The 20,094-nt window shown below is 47.2% G+C and overlaps 1 protein-coding gene across 1 annotated transcript; it reads left to right on the top strand.

Annotated features, from left to right (window-relative positions):
* Positions 1 to 11,249: 11,249 nt before the first annotated feature.
* LOC125537262 (DNA repair protein RAD16) lies at positions 11,250 to 18,526 on the top strand. The gene is made up of 15 exons (XM_048700555.1): positions 11,250 to 11,439; positions 11,513 to 12,603; positions 13,875 to 13,997; positions 14,070 to 14,143; positions 14,647 to 14,707; positions 14,795 to 14,941; positions 15,036 to 15,121; positions 15,874 to 15,943; positions 16,110 to 16,238; positions 16,324 to 16,551; positions 17,149 to 17,253; positions 17,342 to 17,494; positions 17,649 to 17,737; positions 17,822 to 17,902; positions 17,988 to 18,526. Exons 1-15 carry the CDS (start codon positions 11,409 to 11,411, stop codon positions 18,058 to 18,060), a joined length of 2,541 nt encoding a protein of 846 aa, XP_048556512.1. The 5' UTR covers positions 11,250 to 11,408; the 3' UTR covers positions 18,061 to 18,526.
* Positions 18,527 to 20,094: the final 1,568 nt, after the last annotated feature.

Genomic DNA, 20,094 nt, shown 5'->3' with positions numbered 1-20,094 from the left:
CACGACATTGAAGAAATCAGAAAAGGGAGGAACCAGACCCACCCATAGGGCGTCGACGAAATACGGGACCTCGGTGACTGTCCCGTCGATGGAGGAGTGGGACGCGGGCCAGGCTGTCGTCCTCTCGCACTCGTTGAAGATAGTGGCCAGAGCCGAGCTGACCTTGCCTAAGCCCTCGGCGGGGGCCGCCAATGGCGGCGGACCAGGCGGAGACACGGGTTTCTTCCCTCTTCCCTTCTTCGTCAGAGCCATGGCGATGGAAAAGGGGGGGAAACTTCGAGATTGGGTTGAAAACAGAAGCTGGAGTTCGAGCGGAGGAAGGACAGAGGGCGCTCGAGCGACAGAAAGGGGAGCGGCTGTGTACAACTACGAGTCCGCCTAGCATGGCGCAAAATTAGGAAGGTGTGGGGGAGCAGTGCCGCCCACGTCCAATCAACCGCCATGCGGCGCCCAAGGCCGCAGGCTGTTAGGGCCCACGGCGCTTCGCCCTCGCCCTTCCGCCTCCCTGCACGGCCAAGTCCGGGCGCGCCTTGGGCCCGGGGCTACTGTCGGCTTTATAGGAACGGGGGTCCCCAGACTTGCCTGCCTGCGGCCTGCAGCGTGGCTCAAAAGGGGGCCCAGCACGGCCCATCTTCACCAACACAGACCCAAGACCCTCGCGAGGGGCCAAGCCTCGTGGGGCGGACGACACGGAGCTTCCTCAGGCACGGCCTCATCAGGCTGGCTCGCGAGGAGGCGGAGAGATCAAGGCGGGGTACCTCATGAGGTGCCCGTGATGCAAGTCATGACGACCAAAGGCGCCAGGCGGGTGCCAGCCCGCGCAGCGTCCTCCTTTCCTCTTTGGTGCAAAGGGAGCAAGCGCAGCCGCGGAGTACCGAGGCATCAGGCAAAGGTTGCCATTTCGGTGCAACAAGACCAAGACCAGGAGGACTACAAGACGGAGGTCATTATGGCGCCCAAGACGGCGTCATCACCAGAGCTTTGTGCAGGCGAAGACTACTTTTGTCAAGATAGCTGGCACTAGCTGTCCCCCTTCAAATTAGCCCGCCATTGTTGGCTCCCTTCCCGCTCGATATTTGGGAAGAGGACCAGGGCCTCTATAAATAGGACCAGCCACCCACAGAACAAAAGGGGGGACGAGAGAGAGAGAGAGAGAGAGAGAGAGAGAAAAGGGTGACTGAACACCTCCCAGCAGTTCATCTCCCCAGCCAAGAGCAGACCCTCCCGAGGCTGTTCTTCCTTGTATTGTTCATCATCATCAGCCCAAGAGGCAATCCACCACACCACACACTGGAGTAGGGTATTACACCACAATGGTGGCCCGAACCAATATAAACCCTGTGTTATTCGTGTTGTTCTTTCCATTGCTTAGATCAGCGAGGCGGAGGGGTGCAGGTAGGTAGGAAGCGAAATCTCCGCGCGCACCCCAGTGTTCGAACCTCAAGGGTCTGCCGGAACCCGAAATCCGACACCTGCCGGGATCCTGCTGCATCCACCACCACGCCGTCGTGCTGCTGGATCTTCATCAACCTCTCCTTCCCCCTTGCTGGATCAAGAAGGAGGAGACGTCTTCCCAACCGTACGTGTGTTGAACACGGAGGTGCCGTCCGTTCGGCACTAGGTCATCGGTGATTTGGATCACGTCGAGTATGACTCCATCAACCCCGTTCTCTTCAACGCTTCCGCGCGCGATCTACAAGGGTATGTAGATGCACTCCTCTCTCCCTCGTTGCTAGATGACTCCATAGATTGATCTTGGTGATGTGTAGAAAATTTTAAAATTCTGCTACGTTCCCCAACAGTGGCATCATGAGCTAGGTCTATGCGTAGTTTCTATGCACGAGTAGAACACAAAGAAGTTGTGGGCGTGGATATTGTCAATTTGCTTGCCATTACTAGTCTTATCTTGATTCGGCGGCATCGTGGGATGAAGCGGCCCGGACCGACCTTACACGTACGCTTACGTGAGACTGGTTCCACCGATTGACATGCACTAGTTGCATAAGGTGGCTGGCGGGTGTTTGTCTCTCCCACTTTAGTCAGATCGGATTCGATGAAAAGGGTCCTTATGAAGGGTAAATAGAAATTGGCATATCAGGTTGTGGTTTTGGCGTAGGTAAGAAACATTCTTGCTAGAAACCTATAGCAGCCACGTAAAAACTTGCAACAACAATTAGAGGACGTCTAACTTGTTTTTGCAGCATGTGTCGTGTGATGTGATATGACCAAAAGGATGTGATGAATGATATATGTGATGTATGAGATTGATCATGTTCTTGTAATAGGAATCACGACTTCATGTCGATGAGTATGACAACCGGCAGGAGCCATAGGAGTTGTCTTTATTTATTTATTTATGACCTGTGTGTCAACATGAACATCATGTAATTACTTTACTTTATTGCTAAAGCGTTAGCCATAGTAGTAGAAGTAATAGATGATGAGACAACTTCAAGAAGACATGATGATGGAGATCGTGATGATGGAGATCATGGTATCATGCCGGTGACAACGATGATCATGGAGCCCCGAAGATGGAGATCAAAAGGAGCAAATGATATTGGCCATATCATGTCACTATTTGATTGCATGTGATGTTTATCATGTTTTACATCTTATTTGCTTAGAACGACGGTAGCTTAAATAAGATGATCCCTCGTAATAATTTCAAGAAAGTGTTCCCCCTAACTGTGCACCATTGCGAAGGTTCGTTGTTTCGAAGCACCACGTGATGATCGGGTGTGATAGATTCTAACGTTCGAATACAACGGGTGTAAGCCAGATTTACACACGCAATACACTTAGGCTGACTTGACGAGCCTAGCATGTACAGACATGGCCTCGGAACACAGAAGACCGAAAGGTCGAGCATGAGTCGTATAGAAGATACGATCAACATTAAGATGTTCACCGATGTTGACTAGTCCGTCTCACGTGATGATCAGACACGGCCTAGTTAACTCGGATCATGTTTCAATTAGATGACTGGAGGGATGTCTATCTGAGTGGGAGTTCATTGAATAATTTGATTAGATGAACTTAATTATCATGAACTTAGTCTAAAATCTTTACAATATGTCTTGTAGATCAAATGGCCCACGTTGTCCTCAACTTCAACGCGTTCCTAGAGAAAACCAAGCTGAAAGACGATGGCAGCAACTATACGGACTGGGTCCGGAACCTGAGGATCATCCTCATAGCTGCCAAGAAAGATTATGTCCTAGAAGCACCGCTAGGTGACGCGCCTGTCCCAGAGAACCAAGACATTATGAACGCTTGGCAGTCACGTGCTGATGATTACTCCCTCGTTCAGTGCGGCATGCTTTACAGCTTAGAACCGGGGCTCCAAAAGCGTTTTGAGAGACACGGAGCATATGAGATGTTCGAAGAGCTAAAAATGGTTTTTCAAGCTCATGCCCGGGTCGAGAGATATGAAGTCTCCGACAAGTTCTTCAGCTGTAAGATGGAGGAAAATAGTTTTGTCAGTGAGCACATACTCAGAATGTCTGGGTTGCATAACCGCTTGACTCAGCTGGGAGTTAATCTCCCGAATGACGCGGTCATTGACAGAATCCTTCAGTCGCTTCCACCGAGCTACAAGAGCTTTGTGATGAACTTTAATATGCAGGGGATGGAAAAGACCATTCTTGAGGTATATTCAATGCTGAAATCAGTGGAGGTGGAAATCAAAAAGGAACATCAAGTGTTGATGGTGAATAAAACCACTAAGTTCAAGAAAGGCAAGGGTAAAAAGAACTTCAAGAAGGACGACAAGGGAGTTGCCGCGCCCGGTAAGCAAGCTGCCGGGAAGAAGCCAAAGAATGGACCCAAGCCCGAGACTGAGTGTTTTTATTGCAAGGGAAGTGGTCACTGGAAGCGGAACTGCCCCAAATACTTAGCGGACAAGAAGGCCGGCAACACTAAAGGTATATGTGATATACATGTAATTGATGTATACCTTACCAGTACTCGTAGTAGCTCCTGGGTATTTGATACCGGTGCGGTTGCTCACATTTGTAACTCAAAGTAGGAGCTGCGGAATAAACGGAGACTGGCGAAGGACGAGGTGACGATGCGCGTCGGGAATGGTTCCAAGGTCGATGTGATCGCCGTCGGCACGTTGCCTCTACATTTACCTACGGGATTAGTTTTAAACCTCAATAATTGTTATTTAGTGCCAGCTTTGAGCATGAACATTGTATCAGGATCTCGTTTAATTCGAGATGGCTACTCATTTAAATCCGAGAATAATGGTTGTTCTATTTATATGAGAGATATGTTTTATGGTCATGCTCCGATGGTGAATGGTTTATTCTTAATGAATCTCAAGCGTAATGTTACACATATTCATAGTGTGAATACCAAAAGATGTAAGGTTGATAATGATAGTCCCACATACTTGTGGCACTGCCGCCTTGGTCACATAGGTGTCAAACGCATGAAGAAGCTCCATGCAGATGGACTTTTAGAGTCTCTTGATTACGAATCATTTGACACGTGCGAACCATGCCTCATGGGTAAAATGACCAAGACTCCATTCTCAGGAACAATGGAGCGAGCAACCAACTTATTGGAAATCATACATACTAATGTGTGCGGTCCAATGAGTGTTGAGGCTCGCGGTGGCTATCGTTATGTTCTCACCCTCACTGATGACTTGAGTAGATATGGGTATGTCTACTTAATGAAACACAAGTTTGAGACCTTTGAAAAGTTCAAGGAATTTCAGAGTGAGGTTGAGAATCAACGTGACAGGAAAATCAAGTTCTTGCGATCAGATCATGGGGGAGAATACTTGAGTCACGAATTTGGCACACACTTAAGAAAATGTGGAATAGTTTCACAACTCACGCCGCCTGGAACACCTCAGCGTAATGGTGTGTCCGAACGTCATAATCGCACTCTATTAGATATGGTGCGATCTATGATGTCTCTTACCGATTTACCGTTGTCATTTTGGGGCTATGCTTTAGAGACTGCCGCATTCACTTTAAATAGGGCTCCGTCGAAATCCGTTGAGACGACACCGTATGAATTATGGTTTGGGAAGAAACCTAAGCTGTCATTTCTAAAAGTTTGGAAATGCGATGCTTATGTCAAGAAACTTCAACCTGAAAAGCTCGAACCCAAATCGGAAAAATGCGTCTTCATAGGATACCCTAAAGAAACTATTGGGTATACCTTCTACCTCAGATCCCAAGGCAAGATTTTTGTTGCCAAGAATGGGTCCTTTCTAGAGAAAGAGTTTCTCTCGAAAGAAATAAGTGGGAGGAAAGTAGAACTTGATGAAGTATTACCTCTTGAATCGGTAAGTGGCGCAGCTCAAGAAAATGTTCCTGAGGTGCCTGCACCGACTAGAGAGGAAGTTGATGATGATGATCATGAAACTTCAGATCAAGTTGCTACTGAACTTCGTAGGGCCACGAGGACACGTTCCGCACCAGAGTGGTACAGCAACCCTGTCTTGGAAATCATGTTGTTAGACAACGGTGAACCTTCGAACTAAGAAGAAGCGATGGCGGGCCTGGATTCCGACAAATGGCTGGAAGCCATGAAATCCGAGATAGGATCCTTGTATGAAAATGAAGTATGGACTTTGACTGACTTGCCCGATGATCGGCGAGCCATAGAAAATAAATGGATCTTTAAGAAGAAGACAGACGCGGATGGTAATGTGACCATCTATAAAGCTCGGCTTGTCGCTAAGGGTTATCGACAAGTTCAAGGGGTTGACTACGATGCGACTTTCTCACCCGTAGCGAAGCTGAAGTTCGTCCGAATCATGTTAGCAATTGACGCATTCTATGATTATGAGATATGGCAAATGGACGTCAAAACGGCATTCCTTAATGGTTTCCTTAAGGAAGAATTGTATATGATGCAGCCGGAAGGTTTTGTCGATCCTAAGAATGCTGACAAGGTGTGCAAGCTCCAACGCTCGATTTATGGGCTGGTGCAAGCATCTCGGAGTTGGAACATTCGTTTTGATGAGATGATCAAAGCGTTTGGGTTTACGCAGGCTTATGGAGAAGCCTGCATTTACAAGAAAGTGAGTGGGAGCTCTGTAGCATTTCTCATATTGTATGTGGTTGACATACTGTTGATGGGAAATGATATAGAATTCTTGGAAAGCATAAAGGCCTACTTGAACAAGTGTTTTTCAATGAAGGACCTTGGAGAAGCTGCTTATATATTAGGCATCAAGATCTATAGAGATAGATCGAGACGCCTCATTGGTCTTTCACAGAGTACGTACCTTGACAAGATATTGAAGAAGTTCAAAATTGATCAGTCAAAGAAGGGGTTCTTGCCTGTATTGCAAGGTACGAGATTGAGCACGGCTCAATGCCCGACCACGGCAGAAGATAGAGAAAAGATGAGTGTCGTCCCCTATGCCTCGGCCATAGGGTCTATCATGTATGCTATGCTGCATACCAGACCTGATGTAAACCTTGCCGTAAGTTTGGTAGGAAGGTACCAAAGTAATCCCGGCATGGAACACTGGACAGCGGTAAAGAATATCTTGAAGTACCTGAAAAGGACTAAGGATATGTTTCTCATTTATGGAGGTGACGAAGAGCTCGTCGTAAAGGGTTACGTCGATGCTAGCTTCGACACAGATCTGGATGACTCTAAGTCACAAACCGGATACGTGTATATTTTGAATGGTGGGGCAGTAAGCTGGTGCAGTTGCAAGCAGAGCGTTGTGGCGGATCTACATGTGAAGCGGAGTACATGGCAGCCTCGGAGGCAGCACAAGAAGCAATCTGGGTGAAGGAGTTCATTACCGACCTAGGAGTCATACCCAATGCGTCGGGCCCGATGACTCTCTTCTGTGACAACACTGGAGCTATTACCCTTGCCAAGGAGCCCAGGTTTCACAGGAAGACCAGGCATATCAAGCGTCGCTTCAACTCCATTCGTGAAAGTGTTCAAAATGGAGACATAGAGATTTGTAAAGTACATACGGACCTGAATGTGGTAGATCCATTGACTAAACCTCTCCCTAGAGCAAAACATGATCAACACCAGAACTGCATGGGTGTTCGATTCATCACAATGTAACTAGAATATTGACTCTAGTATAAGTGGGAGACTGTTGGAAATATGCCCTAGAGGCAATAATAAGATGGTTATTATTATATTTCTTTGTTCATGATAATTGTCTATTGTTCATGCTATAATTGTGTTATCCGGAAATCGTAATACATGTGTGAATACATAGACCACAACACGTCCCTGGTGAGCCTCTAGTTGACTAGCTCGTTGATCAAAAGGTAGTCATGGTTTCCTGACTATGGACATTGGATGTCATTGATAACGGGATCACATCATTAGGACAATGATGTGATGGACAAGACCCAATCCTAAGCATAGCTCAAAGATCATGTAGTTCGTTTGCTGTAGCTTTTCCGAATGTCAAGTATCATTTCCTTAGACCATGAGATTGTGCAACTCCCGGATACCGTAGGAGTGCCTTGGGTGTGTCAAACATCACAACGTAACTGGGTGACTATAAAGGTACACTACAGGTATCTTCGAAAGTGTCTGTTGGGTTGGCACGAATCGAGACCGAGATTTGTCACTCCGTGTGACGGAGAGGTATCTCTGGGCCCACTCGGTAACGCATCATCATAATGAGCTCAATGTGACCAAGTGGTTGATCACGGGATCATGCATTACGGCACGAGTAAAGTGACTTGCCGGTATCGAGATTGAACAAGATATTGGGATACCGACTATCGAGTCTCGGGCAAGTAACGTACTGATTGACAAAGGGAATTGTATACGGATTGATTGAATCCTTGACATCGTGGTTCTTCCGATGAGATCATCGTGGAGCATGTGGGAGACAACATGGGTATCCAGATCCCGTTGTTGGTTATTGACCGGAGAGGCGTCTCGGTCATGTCTGCATGTCTCCTGAACCCGTAGGGTCTACACACTTAAGGTTCGGTGACGCTAGGGTTGTAGAGATATTAGTATGCAGTAACCCGAAAGTTGTTCGGAGTCCCGGATGAGATCCCGGACGTCACGAGGAGTTCCGGAATGGTCTGGAGGTAAAGATTTATATATAGGAAGTCAAGTTTCGGCTATCGGGAAGGTTTCGGGGTCTCCGGTATTGTACCGGGACCACCGGAAGGGTCCCGGGGGTCCACCGGGTGGGGCCACCTATCCTGGAGGGCCCCATGGGCTGAAGTGGGAGGGGAACCAGCCCCTGGTGGGCTGGTGCGCCCCCCTTGGGCCTCCCCTGCGCCTAGGGTTGGGAAACCCTAGGGGTGGGGGCGCCCCCCACTTGGCTTGGGGGAGAAGCCACCCCTTGGCCGCCGCCCCCTTGGAGATCCATCTCCTAGGGCCGGCGCCCCAAGGCCCCTATATAAAGAGGGGGGAAGAGAGGGCGGCCGCACCCCCTTGCTCTTGGCGCCTCCCTCTCCCTCCGTAACACCTCTCCTCCCCGCTTGCGCTTGGCGAATCCCTGCCGGGATCCTGCTGCATCCACCACCACGCCGTCGTGCTTCTGGATCTTCATCAACCTCTCCTTCCCCCTTGCTGGATCAAGAAGGAGGAGACGTCTTCCCAACCGTACGTGTGTTCAACACGGAGGTGTCGTCCGTTCGGCACTAGGTCATCGGTGATTTGGATCACGTCGAGTACGACTCCATCAACCCCGTTCTCTTAAACGCTTCCGCGCGCGATCTACAAGGGTATGTAGATGCACTCCTCTCTCCCTCGTTGCTAGATGACTCCATAGATTGATCTTGGTGATGCGTAGAAAATTTTAAAATTCTACCACGTTCCCCAACACAAGTCTGGATACCCCCGTTCCTAGAATGCCGACACTACCTAATATCAACCTGCAGTTGATTTTCTTCCCAATATCAACGTGCATTGCACGTGCTCATTTACTAGTATAACAAATGAACATGTTCTATGTTTTGTGCCAACATGATTATGGAGAAACATCGTAGTTGTTGCAACATTTTAGTGTAGTACAAAAAAACACATTTTTCGTTAGGCGTCAGTGCGCCTGCCCAAATGGGCCGCTCGCACCAGCAACGTCCGATCGAACAACCATTAGCCAAACGATTGTCTTCCTTCCTCCCCCAGACGTCTTCTTTCAAAAAAAAATCCCCATCGCACCACCATTAAGGAGCGAGCGACCGGCCTCGAAGCACCGCACACGCGTCCTCGCCTGTTGCTACCCTCGTCGTTGGTCACCATCATTGTCCTGTCGCCGGTCGCTAGTTTCGTGCATGCAGCAGCCCGCGCCTGCGGTTGCAGCTCCCCATGGCGACAACCGCAACTCCAGTGCGACGCTGCAACTCCAGCTGCAGCCGGCTGTCCTCGTCGCTGGTTGCAGCATCAAAATGGCACAACTGCGTCGCTCAAAACCAAAAAAAGCGATGGTAGCAAAAACCTTTGTTGGTTCTACCAAAACAAACACATGGTGGAAGCAAGAAATGGGGCACGGTTCCAACAAAAAACACGTACACGGTGGAACCAAAAAACATGTGACGCTGGTTCCAGCAAAAACACGATATGGTGAAAGCAAAATGAGATACCTGTTCCAGCAAAATCAAGACGGTGGTAGCAAAAAATGGGTTGTTTCCGGCAAAATCCGAAGACAGTAGTAACAAAAAGTGGGGTTGATTGTAGCAAAAAAAATAAACTGTTTGCTTGTGCGTGTAGTGGGTGAAGCACCACCATCGGGCCGTGGTCACCACCGTCGTGGGATAGCCCCCACTGGTTGGAGCAGATCCTGTCGCCAGTGGTAGCTTTCCCACTGCCGGCTGCAGCAAAATCACAACACCATTGCCGCCGCCGGACGCAACAATTGACAACGCTAATAGTAGGAAAACTCAAAACATTGGTAGCAAAAAAGTGGTAGAATGACCAAACAAATATATGGTGGCAAGAAAAATTGTTGGTTCCAGTAAAAACAGATGGTGGTGGTATCAAAAAATGGTATATTAGTTACACCAAATGAAAAATATGGTAGCGGAATTTTGGATTGGTTCCAGCAAAAACCGAAGATGGTGAAAGCAAAAAATTGGCACACTGGTTCCAGCAAAAGAAACAATCGTGATAGCAAAAAAGGATTGGTTGGTTCCAGCAAAAAAAAGAAGATGATGGCAGCAAAATTTGGAGTTGCTTCTGGCAAAAATAAAACGCCAAATCTCCATCACTTGTCGCCAGGGTTCCAACATCCCAACGTCGACCGCTGCGGGTCTCCAGCGCTTGTCACCACCACGCCCAACACCGATGGGCGTTGGTTTGCATCACTTATTCCGAGAGGGAAAGGGGTGGGGGGATAGCCACATCCACCGCGGGCTAGAAAAGAAACAAAAGTGGGCGGCGGCCATGGCCGACCAACGTAGCCTGTCGCCGGTGAGGAAAGGCAAGCATCTACAAAGAGGAAGAGGAGAGAGAGCGAGCTCACAATGCAAAAAGGAGATGCGCTCGCGCGAGCAGTAGAATGAGTGGATCTCGTTCGCCCCCTGAAGAAATATGGTAAAAGGGGAGGCGGTTGTTTGGTGGTGGACCCACGTGCGGACGAGCGGGTCGCGGAGTGAGCGGTGTGACCGACCGAAACTCGGCCGATCAACCGCATGCAAATGTTTCCCTTTTCATTATTCTTTTTGTACAGTGCCACTAAAATGAAAAGATACCCCATTCTTATGTAATGTGTTTTATTTTCAGCTACTATTATTAAATGAAAATACTTCATATCTCATTATTGATAAATGATTGAACAAGAAAAGTAGTTACATTGATGATTTGATTGTACATATCAAGTGTGCAGCCCTATGTTTTGGAAGAAAAAAACATAATTAGGCATGTTTCGTGATAACTAATCAGGTACTATCAACTTCATTCTGATAGCACTACTCATTAAAATTGCCATACGAAACGTTTGATTTGTCATGATCAAATCCCGAATGTTCCAAATTTATCATTTTGGACTACTAAAGATGTCCCTAAAGAGCCGGATTCGTTGCCGCAAGCAAAGAGAAGTCAGTCGATCGGTGTATCCAACAATAGGATGCAAAAGCAATGAATCGGCATCGCTTTCATTCCTGTCTGTCACGCTCGACGACGAACCTTAGCATGGGAACTCCATGGATTAATCAAGGCTGGCTTCACACATGACGTGACACACACCGGCTGTTCCTTCCGGAGCACAACCCGGCTGTTCCTTCCGGAGCACAATTCCCCGCTCCCGCTGACCCGGTCCTACCCCTGCGGCTGCAGTTCCTTCCCGCTCTTTCCTCTCCCCATGACCGACTTAACCCCACAACCCAACGCCCCCAAACCCCGGCCCGACTTTAAAATTCACCCAAACCACCCACCCCACCTCTCGCCCTTCCTCCGTTTCCGCGCCGCCGCCGCCGCCGCCGCCCCGCGCGATGCCTCGCCGAAACGGGAAGAATGCATCTGGTAAGTCGCCTCCTTACGCTGAACCCATCGACTCCCACCCCTCAAGCCCTGACTCCCCCGCCTCCCATCGCAGGCTCCGGCGGCAGCCGTCGCCGCCGGCGCAACGACGACGACGACGAGAGCGTCCCCTCCGATAACACCTCCGACTCCGACTTCGTCGCTGATATGGAGGACGAGGTGGCGGACGACGACGAGGAGTTTGCCTCCGATGAAGATGCCCCTGCGCCCGCGGTGGTGATCGAGGTGGTGGCGCCGCGTCCGGTGCTGTCGCCACGGCCGCCCAAGTCCAAGTGGAGGCGGAAGAAGAAGAAGGGGAAGCGCGACGAGGACGGCCCGCCCCTGCCGTGGGAAGAGTGGGAGGAGGCTAATACCAAGTGGCTCGACGAGCGCGCCGGGGCAGTGGAGGAGACGGACGCCCCGGCCGCTGGGGTGGTGCCGACCGCGGAGCCGGCCCCGGAGGTGCTGCTCCAGTTGCTGCGCTTCCAGAAGGAGTGGCTCGCGTGGGCGCTGGCGCAGGAGGCCTCGGTTTCGCGCGGCGGCATCCTCGCCGACGAGATGGGGATGGGGAAGACCATCCAGGGTATCGCGCTCGTCCTCACCGCGCGCCGGCTCCGTCCCCCCGGCTCGCCCCCGCCCCCGCCACCGTCCTCGTCACTGGGCCTCCCGATGCGCCGGGTAGGGTGCACCCTTGTGATCTGCCCCGTGGTGGCCGTCATCCAGTGGGCGCAGGAGATCGAGCGGCACACGGCCAAAGGCAGCGCGCGCGTGCTGCTCTACCATGGCGCTCGGCGGGGCTCTCAGAAGTACGATTTCGACACCTTCGACTTCGTGGTCACCACCTACTCCACCATTGAGGCGGACTACCGGAAGCACATAATGCCACCCAAGATTCGGTGTGACTACTGCAATAAACAGTTTTACCCCGAGAAGCTGAAGATTCACTTGAGATATTACTGTGGGCCCGATGCTCTTCGTACTGAGAAGCAGGCGAAGCAGGAGAGCAAGAAGTGGGCTGACACCAAAGTGAAGGGGAAAGGGAAGGGGAAAGGGAAGAGGAAAAGTGGTATTGAGGAGGAGGAAGAGGATTTTGAGGAATTGGGTAGCAAATCCAGGGGCAAGTCACCTCTACACTCAGTGCGGTGGGAGCGGATTATCTTAGATGAGGTGATCATATGCCCTTTCCTGCTGCATTTTTTATGATTCAACATTATAATAAACTGCATGTATAGATATGAATTCTCAGGAAGTAATCGATTTTTAAATGGAACACTTAGTTGTGGTCAATACCGCCAATCTGCCATGTGGCTGTACTACTTCTTAACAGTGTAACCCCGTTTTCTTCGACTAAGCATGATTTTGGATTGTAGGGATCAAACATAGCAAATTCATATCCTAAGCAAGAAAGGATCACAGTGTTTTCTTTTGACTCGTAGCTAGGTGCACTCTGTATGTTTGGATGAAGAACATTAAGTTGACTTTATACTATCTGATTTGGGGGACTTATTTAAATTGTAGCCTCCATCTGAACTTGCTACTGTATCCTTTGGCAATGCATAACATGATATAACATATTATTTCTACAGCATTTCAACATTCTACTGTCATAGGTGATATACTAGAAGTTCTAATAGCTTCATCATTATTATGATAAGAGCTCTTGTTCTAGTATTTTGACCAATAATCTGTTCCTGTACATCTGGTTGTTCTTTGTTATATAGTTTTGGTGATGACACTTGCAAGAATAAGAACTCTACTATTTGGTTTCTATCATATATTTGTAAAAATTAACATAACGTATGATAGGTGTACTTGCTGTATTGCATTGTAGTGCATTAAGTTGCACACAAGTGTTTTTCTGCTAATCTAAATCTATTTATTAATAGTCGGCACACCATGTTGACATCATGAAGCATAAAAGCTGAATGAGCAGTTCTGCAAAATCCACAAAGTTTATAGCTCTGAATTTGATACCAAGGTCTTTTTTTCCCTGGCAAGTTTATTCTGGTATTACTGAATGCTCCTGTCGTGTTGGTGTTTTCCAACATGATGATGTTGGCCAGCAGCCTAGTTTCATGTCTAAAAGGAAGCTTGTCCAGCAGTACTTGTCCCATTTCGAAATATATTACTTTCTGTACACATGTTTCGGTAGATAATAGAGATGCATATTATGTTTTATCAAGTGGACAGTTTCTAGGTGTGTTGCTATCGGCTTAGTGTTTTCTGTTCATCATTACAATGTTTTATGAAATTTCAAGGATTGAGACCAATTTGTGTACTTGAGACACACAGCTGTGTTCTCACTACACATTGATTTCTTTGTCTTTTTAGATGAGTATATCTTCCAATCTTTTAATATTTTCCTAAAGTAAAATTCAACAATGATTGACCTGTTTCTTTTCAAAAATGATTCATTCCCTCCATGTTCTTTTCTGCAGGCTCACTTCATAAAAGATAGACGATGCAATACTGCAAGGGCAGTTTTTGCATTGGAATCGGAATACAAGTGGGCTCTGAGTGGGACACCATTGCAGAATCGTGTTGGAGAGCTTTACTCGCTGGTTTGTAACTAACGTCTGAAGATCCTGACCAATTTTCTTTTACCTCCTCTATTCTTACTGTTGTTTTCTCAGATTCGTTTCTTGCAAATCTTTCCCTACTCGAACTACTTCTGCAAGGACTGTGACTGTCAGATACTAGATACCAAGTAAGATCTGCCTCTACTAGTAGTATCTGATGATTGAACTAATTTGTTATTAATAAGTGTAAATTTAATTAAAAAACTGTTCATTTGTCAACTCTATCACGTAACCATACTCCAGTTTTGGAAGGACATTATCGTTTAAAACAGTTATGATCTATAGGGCCCATTGGTCAACCACACAGCAGTCCAGTTACACTGATGGGCTCTAGTCGTTTGGCTCTGCCCTATAGGGCCCACCAGCCAACCATACGTACATCACAATACCATTTGATTTATTCTGTACCAATTGTGTGGCCTACGGATGGGCTTATAACTGTTGGAAGATTAAAAATGTAGTTCTGTAAAATGTTACATGCTATAAAGAGGTAGTTTCTGAAATGTACTCTAGTATGATTGTAAACAAGGTTACTGTTGCAACATTGTAGTTGTATCACACCAGGTTACGAGTTGCTGCTGTTCCCATTGTTATTTCTTCGTTTTAGTTATTGCCTCCTAATCTCCTGTAGTATGAAGAAAAAATGCGACTGTGGTCACTCATCCGTCAGGCACTTTTGCTGGTGGAATAAGGTCAGTTACATGGTTCTATATGTCCCTTATTTTGACATATTTTTCATTTGTGACATCATATTTGCTAAAAAGTCATTTTTTTAACAGTACATAGCGACACCAATACTGTATGGATCCGCGAGTTTTGAGGGCAGAAGAGCCATGACTCTTCTCAAGGAGAAAGTCTTGAAGGGCATAGTGTTAAGGCGGACAAAAATAGGCCGAGCTGCAGATCTTGCTCTTCCACCGAAGACTGTAAGTCTGCACAACATGTTATGTACACAATGAATGTAATGCTTCCTCGTCTATAGTTGTACCAGTTGCAAGAAGTTTAACTTCAACATGTTAGGTGACATTGAGGCGGGACTCTTTTGATAGAAATGAAATGGAATTTTATGAAGCCTTATATACTCAAAGCTGCACGCAGTTTGATTCGTGAGTCTTCCTTTCCTTCCTACTTATTATGTAGTGATACCATATGGATTATTCAGTAGACATCGTTTGATTATTATGCTGCTTCTGCAAAAGTTGAAAATCCAGTTTCATTTGAACAAGAATCTTCTTTACTACTCCCTCCGTCCGGTGAAGAGTGTACATCTAGAAATTTTAGGACAAATTATGAAGTTAAGTAAATTATGCATTGGAAATGTGCAAGCCACCATCTCTCCCCTCTTTAATTACCCAACCCCCAATGAGCTAAGTGCATGTAAAAACTAAGAAGACCATGTGTAGATTGCTATTGGTCTTGATTACCGTGTGATGAGAGAGAAGTATTTTTTTCTATTTTAAAGTGCATTGGAAAGATAGAAGTACACTCTTTTGTGGACAAATTTTGAAGCCAAACGTACACTCTTCACCGGACGGAGGGAGTAGCTTCAAACAGCTTTGATTTGCAATACATCATAACAAAGTGCCATTGTTATTGGTTAGAGCTCATCCATTTGTTTTGGCTCTGGATTTAATTAAACACCAATTCCTCTGGACTGGAGTTGTACTTACAACGGATACAAGGTGCATTGCAAAGAGATTCTGCTTCTAGTTTCATGGTTACATCCAATACGATGTAGCAGTTTTTTAATCACTGGATGCCATTGTAAAGTAGCTTACGTATGCAAATGCCCCTTTATATTTCCTCTTTTGAAAAATTTATGGTTTTTCAGATAATCTCTTCACTCTGTTTTCTCCAGGTATGTTGTAGCTGGAACGTTGCTGAACAACTATGCCCATATCTTTGACCTCCTCACAAGGTTGAGACAGGTGTGCACATAATTATTTGGATATCCTTAGAATTCCTTATGGGTGCAACAAGCAAGTTTAATCGGCTATAGTCTATGTTACCATGCCGTTTTTTCCCTATAGAATTGCACTCTTAATTATTTCTCTTTGTTGAAGTAACATGTTGACTGTTCCAACCAAATTGTAGGCTGTTGATCATCCATACCTTGTTGCATTTTCCAAGACAGCAGAATCTCAGGAAGGATGCAAAAATCAACAAAATGGTCCCATGGAAAGCCAGTGTGGAATATGTCATGAATTGGCAGAAGATGTGGTGGTTAGTAGGTTGCCCCTAGAAAGTCATTTAAGCTCATGCATTGTTTTCCACTGGTTATCTTCAACATATGAACTTTCCTTTCAAGGTTACGTCTTGTGATCATGTATTCTGCAAGACTTGTTTGATGGAGTACTCTGCAACTTTGGGGAATGTTTCATGTCCATCTTGTTCAAATCCTCTTACCGTTGACTTAACAACGGAAAATTCGAGAAGAAAGGTCCCTGCAAATTTGAAGGGTGGCAAACGCTCAGGAATACTAGGCAGACTACAAAGCCTAGCAGATTTCAAGACAAGTACGAAAATTGATGCATTGGTAAGTTGGATAACTTGGTCAGCAGTTGTTTGCAGCTAATCTGAATGTTGACATGCTTGGTGTGTAGGGGAGTGAATTCTGTCAACAAACTCTTATCTCTTATGCATAGTGGTAACATTGAAAGTTCTAGAAACTGTTTTTGCCTTAATGAAACAAGGGTGGCAGCTTCAGTATCTTGGCAAGAGCTGGTGGTAACCAGCCGTTTATTATTATTATTATTATTATTATTATTATTATTATTATTATTATTATTATTATTATTATTAGGTAGATATTTTGTATTGGCTAAACTAATTAATCTCTATGAAGAGAACAAGTATCCTGCAACTAGCTAATTTCAGCTCTGTTCTCTCATTGGCTTAATATATTTCATGACATCACTGGAACACCCATGGCATGAAACTAACCTTGATGCAATTATCCTATAAAAAAACCTTGATACAATTATAAGCCTTTTGGTATGGAGGGGTGTCTGGAGGATGATGAAATGGTTCTTTTAAGTCTAGTGTAATTATGGTTCTTTTAAGTCAGCACTAGGCATACGTCAAGAGTGGACCATGATATGTGCAAAACAATATTGACGTTTTTTAAATGCAGCGAGAAGAGATAAGAAACATGATTGAGCATGATGGTTCTGCAAAAGGGATTGTTTTCAGCCAGTTCACATCGTTCTTGGATTTGATTGAATTCTCCCTGCAGAGGGTAAAGTATCGAGAAACTTTTACTTATATTTAACATTGCATTGCATTGTTTATGGACAAATGTAATAATTTATAAGATGGTTTAACAGTCTGGCATCAAGTGTGTGCAACTTAATGGGAAAATGAACATGGTGGAGAAGGGGAGAGCTATAGATACCTTCATAAATGACCCAGATTGCAGGATTTTCCTGATGAGCCTGAAAGCGGGAGGAGTAGCTCTTAATCTTACTGTAGCATCTCATGTAAGCTAGTGCATATCCTCCTCCTTTATTTATGTCTAGTTAGACAGCAATAACCCATGTAGTTGCTCAGCGTTCAAAATAAGCAGAACGATCCAGTTGATGCTGCCTGCTTCCTGCTTATATATATATATGTATATAACCTGGTGGATGATAGGTTTTCTTGATGGATCCTTGGTGGAATCCAGCAGTGGAGAGCCAAGCACAGGATCGAATCCACCGAATCGGACAATTCAAGCCTATTAGGTAATTTGCTATGCTAATTAAAATGGACACTGAATTATACCGCCTCCTTTATCTGACTTGGCATATATGATTTGACTGACACAGAAGCACGAGGTTTGTGATCAAGGACACAGTTGAAGAGCGCATCCTGCAACTGCAAGAGAAGAAGCAGCTTGTGTTCGATGGGTAAATCTCGTTTCGTCCTCAGCCATCCTTGGGTCGGGTGGATGGGATGATGTTGGCTGATACATTCCTGCTGTCCTTTTTGCAGCACCGTGGGTGACTCGCCAGAGGCCATGTCAAAGCTTACAGAGGCTGACCTGAAGTTCCTGTTCCAAAACTAGCTCGTCTTGTTTCCCCGATGATGTTCCGGAGCCGCATAGGAAGGAGGAATACATACATCCGTCAGGCAGCGCCCGAGGCCAGCAGCAGGACGCTTGCCTCGCATATTGACTACAGCCAGCCCTAGGGATCATGAGTTTTGGATGGCGTACTCTGTAGTTTTGGACTTGGGAACAACATGGGTTCTATCCAGTTTACTTGTTTGGGAACGGCAAAAGCAAAACACGGGCGCTTGTATATTGGGACCATGGGTCTGTGGATTGGACGGCCCTGCTTAGCTAAGCTACCGACGAACAAAACGCACAGGATCAGCGGTCAGAGCGTACCTTGCTTGCGACAGCAGCCCATAGAGTGGCCATATTGGGCAGTTGCACTCCTGCTCATGAATATAGCATTACATTAGGGAAAAGACTTAATGAATTTCTAAGTCTCTGAAATCAGCAATATCACGATAGCTACTTTGCATGATTGTGCTAGTCACCACATTGATCACAAAAATATATGGTATACACCCCTGTAAAGATGGCATGACATAGTCCAAAACATATGTAGAGCTCATGCTCATAGAAGGCACACATTAATCATGATAAAAATGACAAATGTTCATAAACTGATAAGAAATGGCACCTAACATTTTATAGCACTCTTGCATCAACAATTAGGAGATAAAGATGGACTCAAGCAAGCATGGTGCAATGGAACAAAATGAAGAGGACATCATGATGGACATTTCGATATATCATGCATGCAAAACGGAGTTACGATGACAGAGTTATGATGCGATGAACATGGCCTGAAAATAACACAGATCTGGGACTTCGCAGAAATTTACCCTCCGGGAAGTCAATGGGACGGGGACGTTTCGGGATGACCGAGAGGCGTTTGGTTCGCGGAACCTCACGGATCCAGGACGGAGGTATGCAGTGGGACGACGCCGAGCGGGACGGGGCGGTGCAGCGAAGGCGTTTGGATCGACGGACGCCAACGACCCTGGACGACGGCGTACAGCCGGGCGAAGCAGAGGAGGCCCGAGGCCATGGCGACGGAGGGCAAGGGCGGCAGACCTCCGGCGAAGGTTGGCGGCGGCGGCGCGCTCCGGGAGGCGGCGCGAGGCGATGGGCGGAGAGTCGGTGCGCTCCGGCGAGCAGCACAGCGTCGAGGCCGGACGCGGGCGGGAACTGAGGCCGGCGCCGGCGGGAGGCGGTGGCGGCGGGCAACGCCGGCGAGGGCGCGGTGGCGCCGGGCGAAGGAGCGAGCCGGGCGGTTGGCGGCGGTGAACGGGCGAGCGGCGGCGGCGCGCGGGCCTCGGCGGCGGAGATCCGGGCCCGGGCGGGTCCCGGATGGGCTCGGCGGGCCGCGGGGGAGAGAGGCCCGTCGGAGTGAGGTGGCGCAGCAGGATTGGAGGAGGCGGTGGCGCTGACGTGGCGTCTTCTGGTTGGTCGGGATGAGATGGTCGGCGGACATGTCCGGCGCGGACGGATGTGTCCGGTGGCGCGGTGGAGAAGGGGCTAGGGTTCATCTGCGCGAAATTTTGGAAAGGCATATATATATATATATATGTAAATAGAGGGAGTTAAAAGAGTTTAAATGAGAAACGGTTTTCGGCCACATGATCATAATCAAACGACTGAATGACGGAGAGAGTTATGACTGCACGCACGCATATGCTAAGCCTGTGCTTTTGCCGTCGATCTCGAGGACAGGCTTGATGCCAGTCTTTTCGTCTTCTCTGCCACATGTGCCCTGTTAAACTCTAGCCGGGACTACACAGTCCCGTATCGTCTGTGTGGTTCCTTAAAAAATTCTAACGACAGCCAAGACCATCCGTAAGATTTGGGAATGGGAAGGCATGCGGCCGCGGGTGTGAATTATCGGGCCTAATCATTCATCGCTGTGATTGCTCGCGCTTGCTTTGTGTCTCTGCTGTCTGCCGATCTAGCTAGCAAAACAGAACCACGTGTGGGGACCAAACCAAGCGGCTGCAGTTGTGCGACACTCGTTTCTGCCGACAGGCTCTCCCTACCCAGAAAACTGAA

The sequence above is a fragment of the Triticum urartu genome, chromosome 2 (assembly GCF_003073215.2).
Source record: "Triticum urartu cultivar G1812 chromosome 2, Tu2.1, whole genome shotgun sequence".
NCBI lineage: Eukaryota > Viridiplantae > Streptophyta > Magnoliopsida > Poales > Poaceae > Triticum > Triticum urartu.
The sequence above is the reverse complement of the archived record's forward strand: the minus strand, read 5'-3'. Positions and strand labels throughout refer to the sequence as shown.

What these genes read in the sequence shown, in the direction of transcription:
- LOC125537262 (XM_048700555.1), top strand. Translation starts at nt 11,409, where the DNA reads ATGCCTCGCCGAAACGGGAAGAATGCATCTG. An exon ending in TTGCTCTTCCACCGAAGACT is followed by an intron (nt 14,942 to 15,035) that starts GTAAGTCTGCAC and finishes TCAACATGTTAG; the next exon opens with GTGACATTGAGGCGGGACTC. An exon ending in AGCTGCACGCAGTTTGATTC is followed by an intron (nt 15,122 to 15,873) that starts GTGAGTCTTCCT and finishes TGTTTTCTCCAG; the next exon opens with GTATGTTGTAGCTGGAACGT.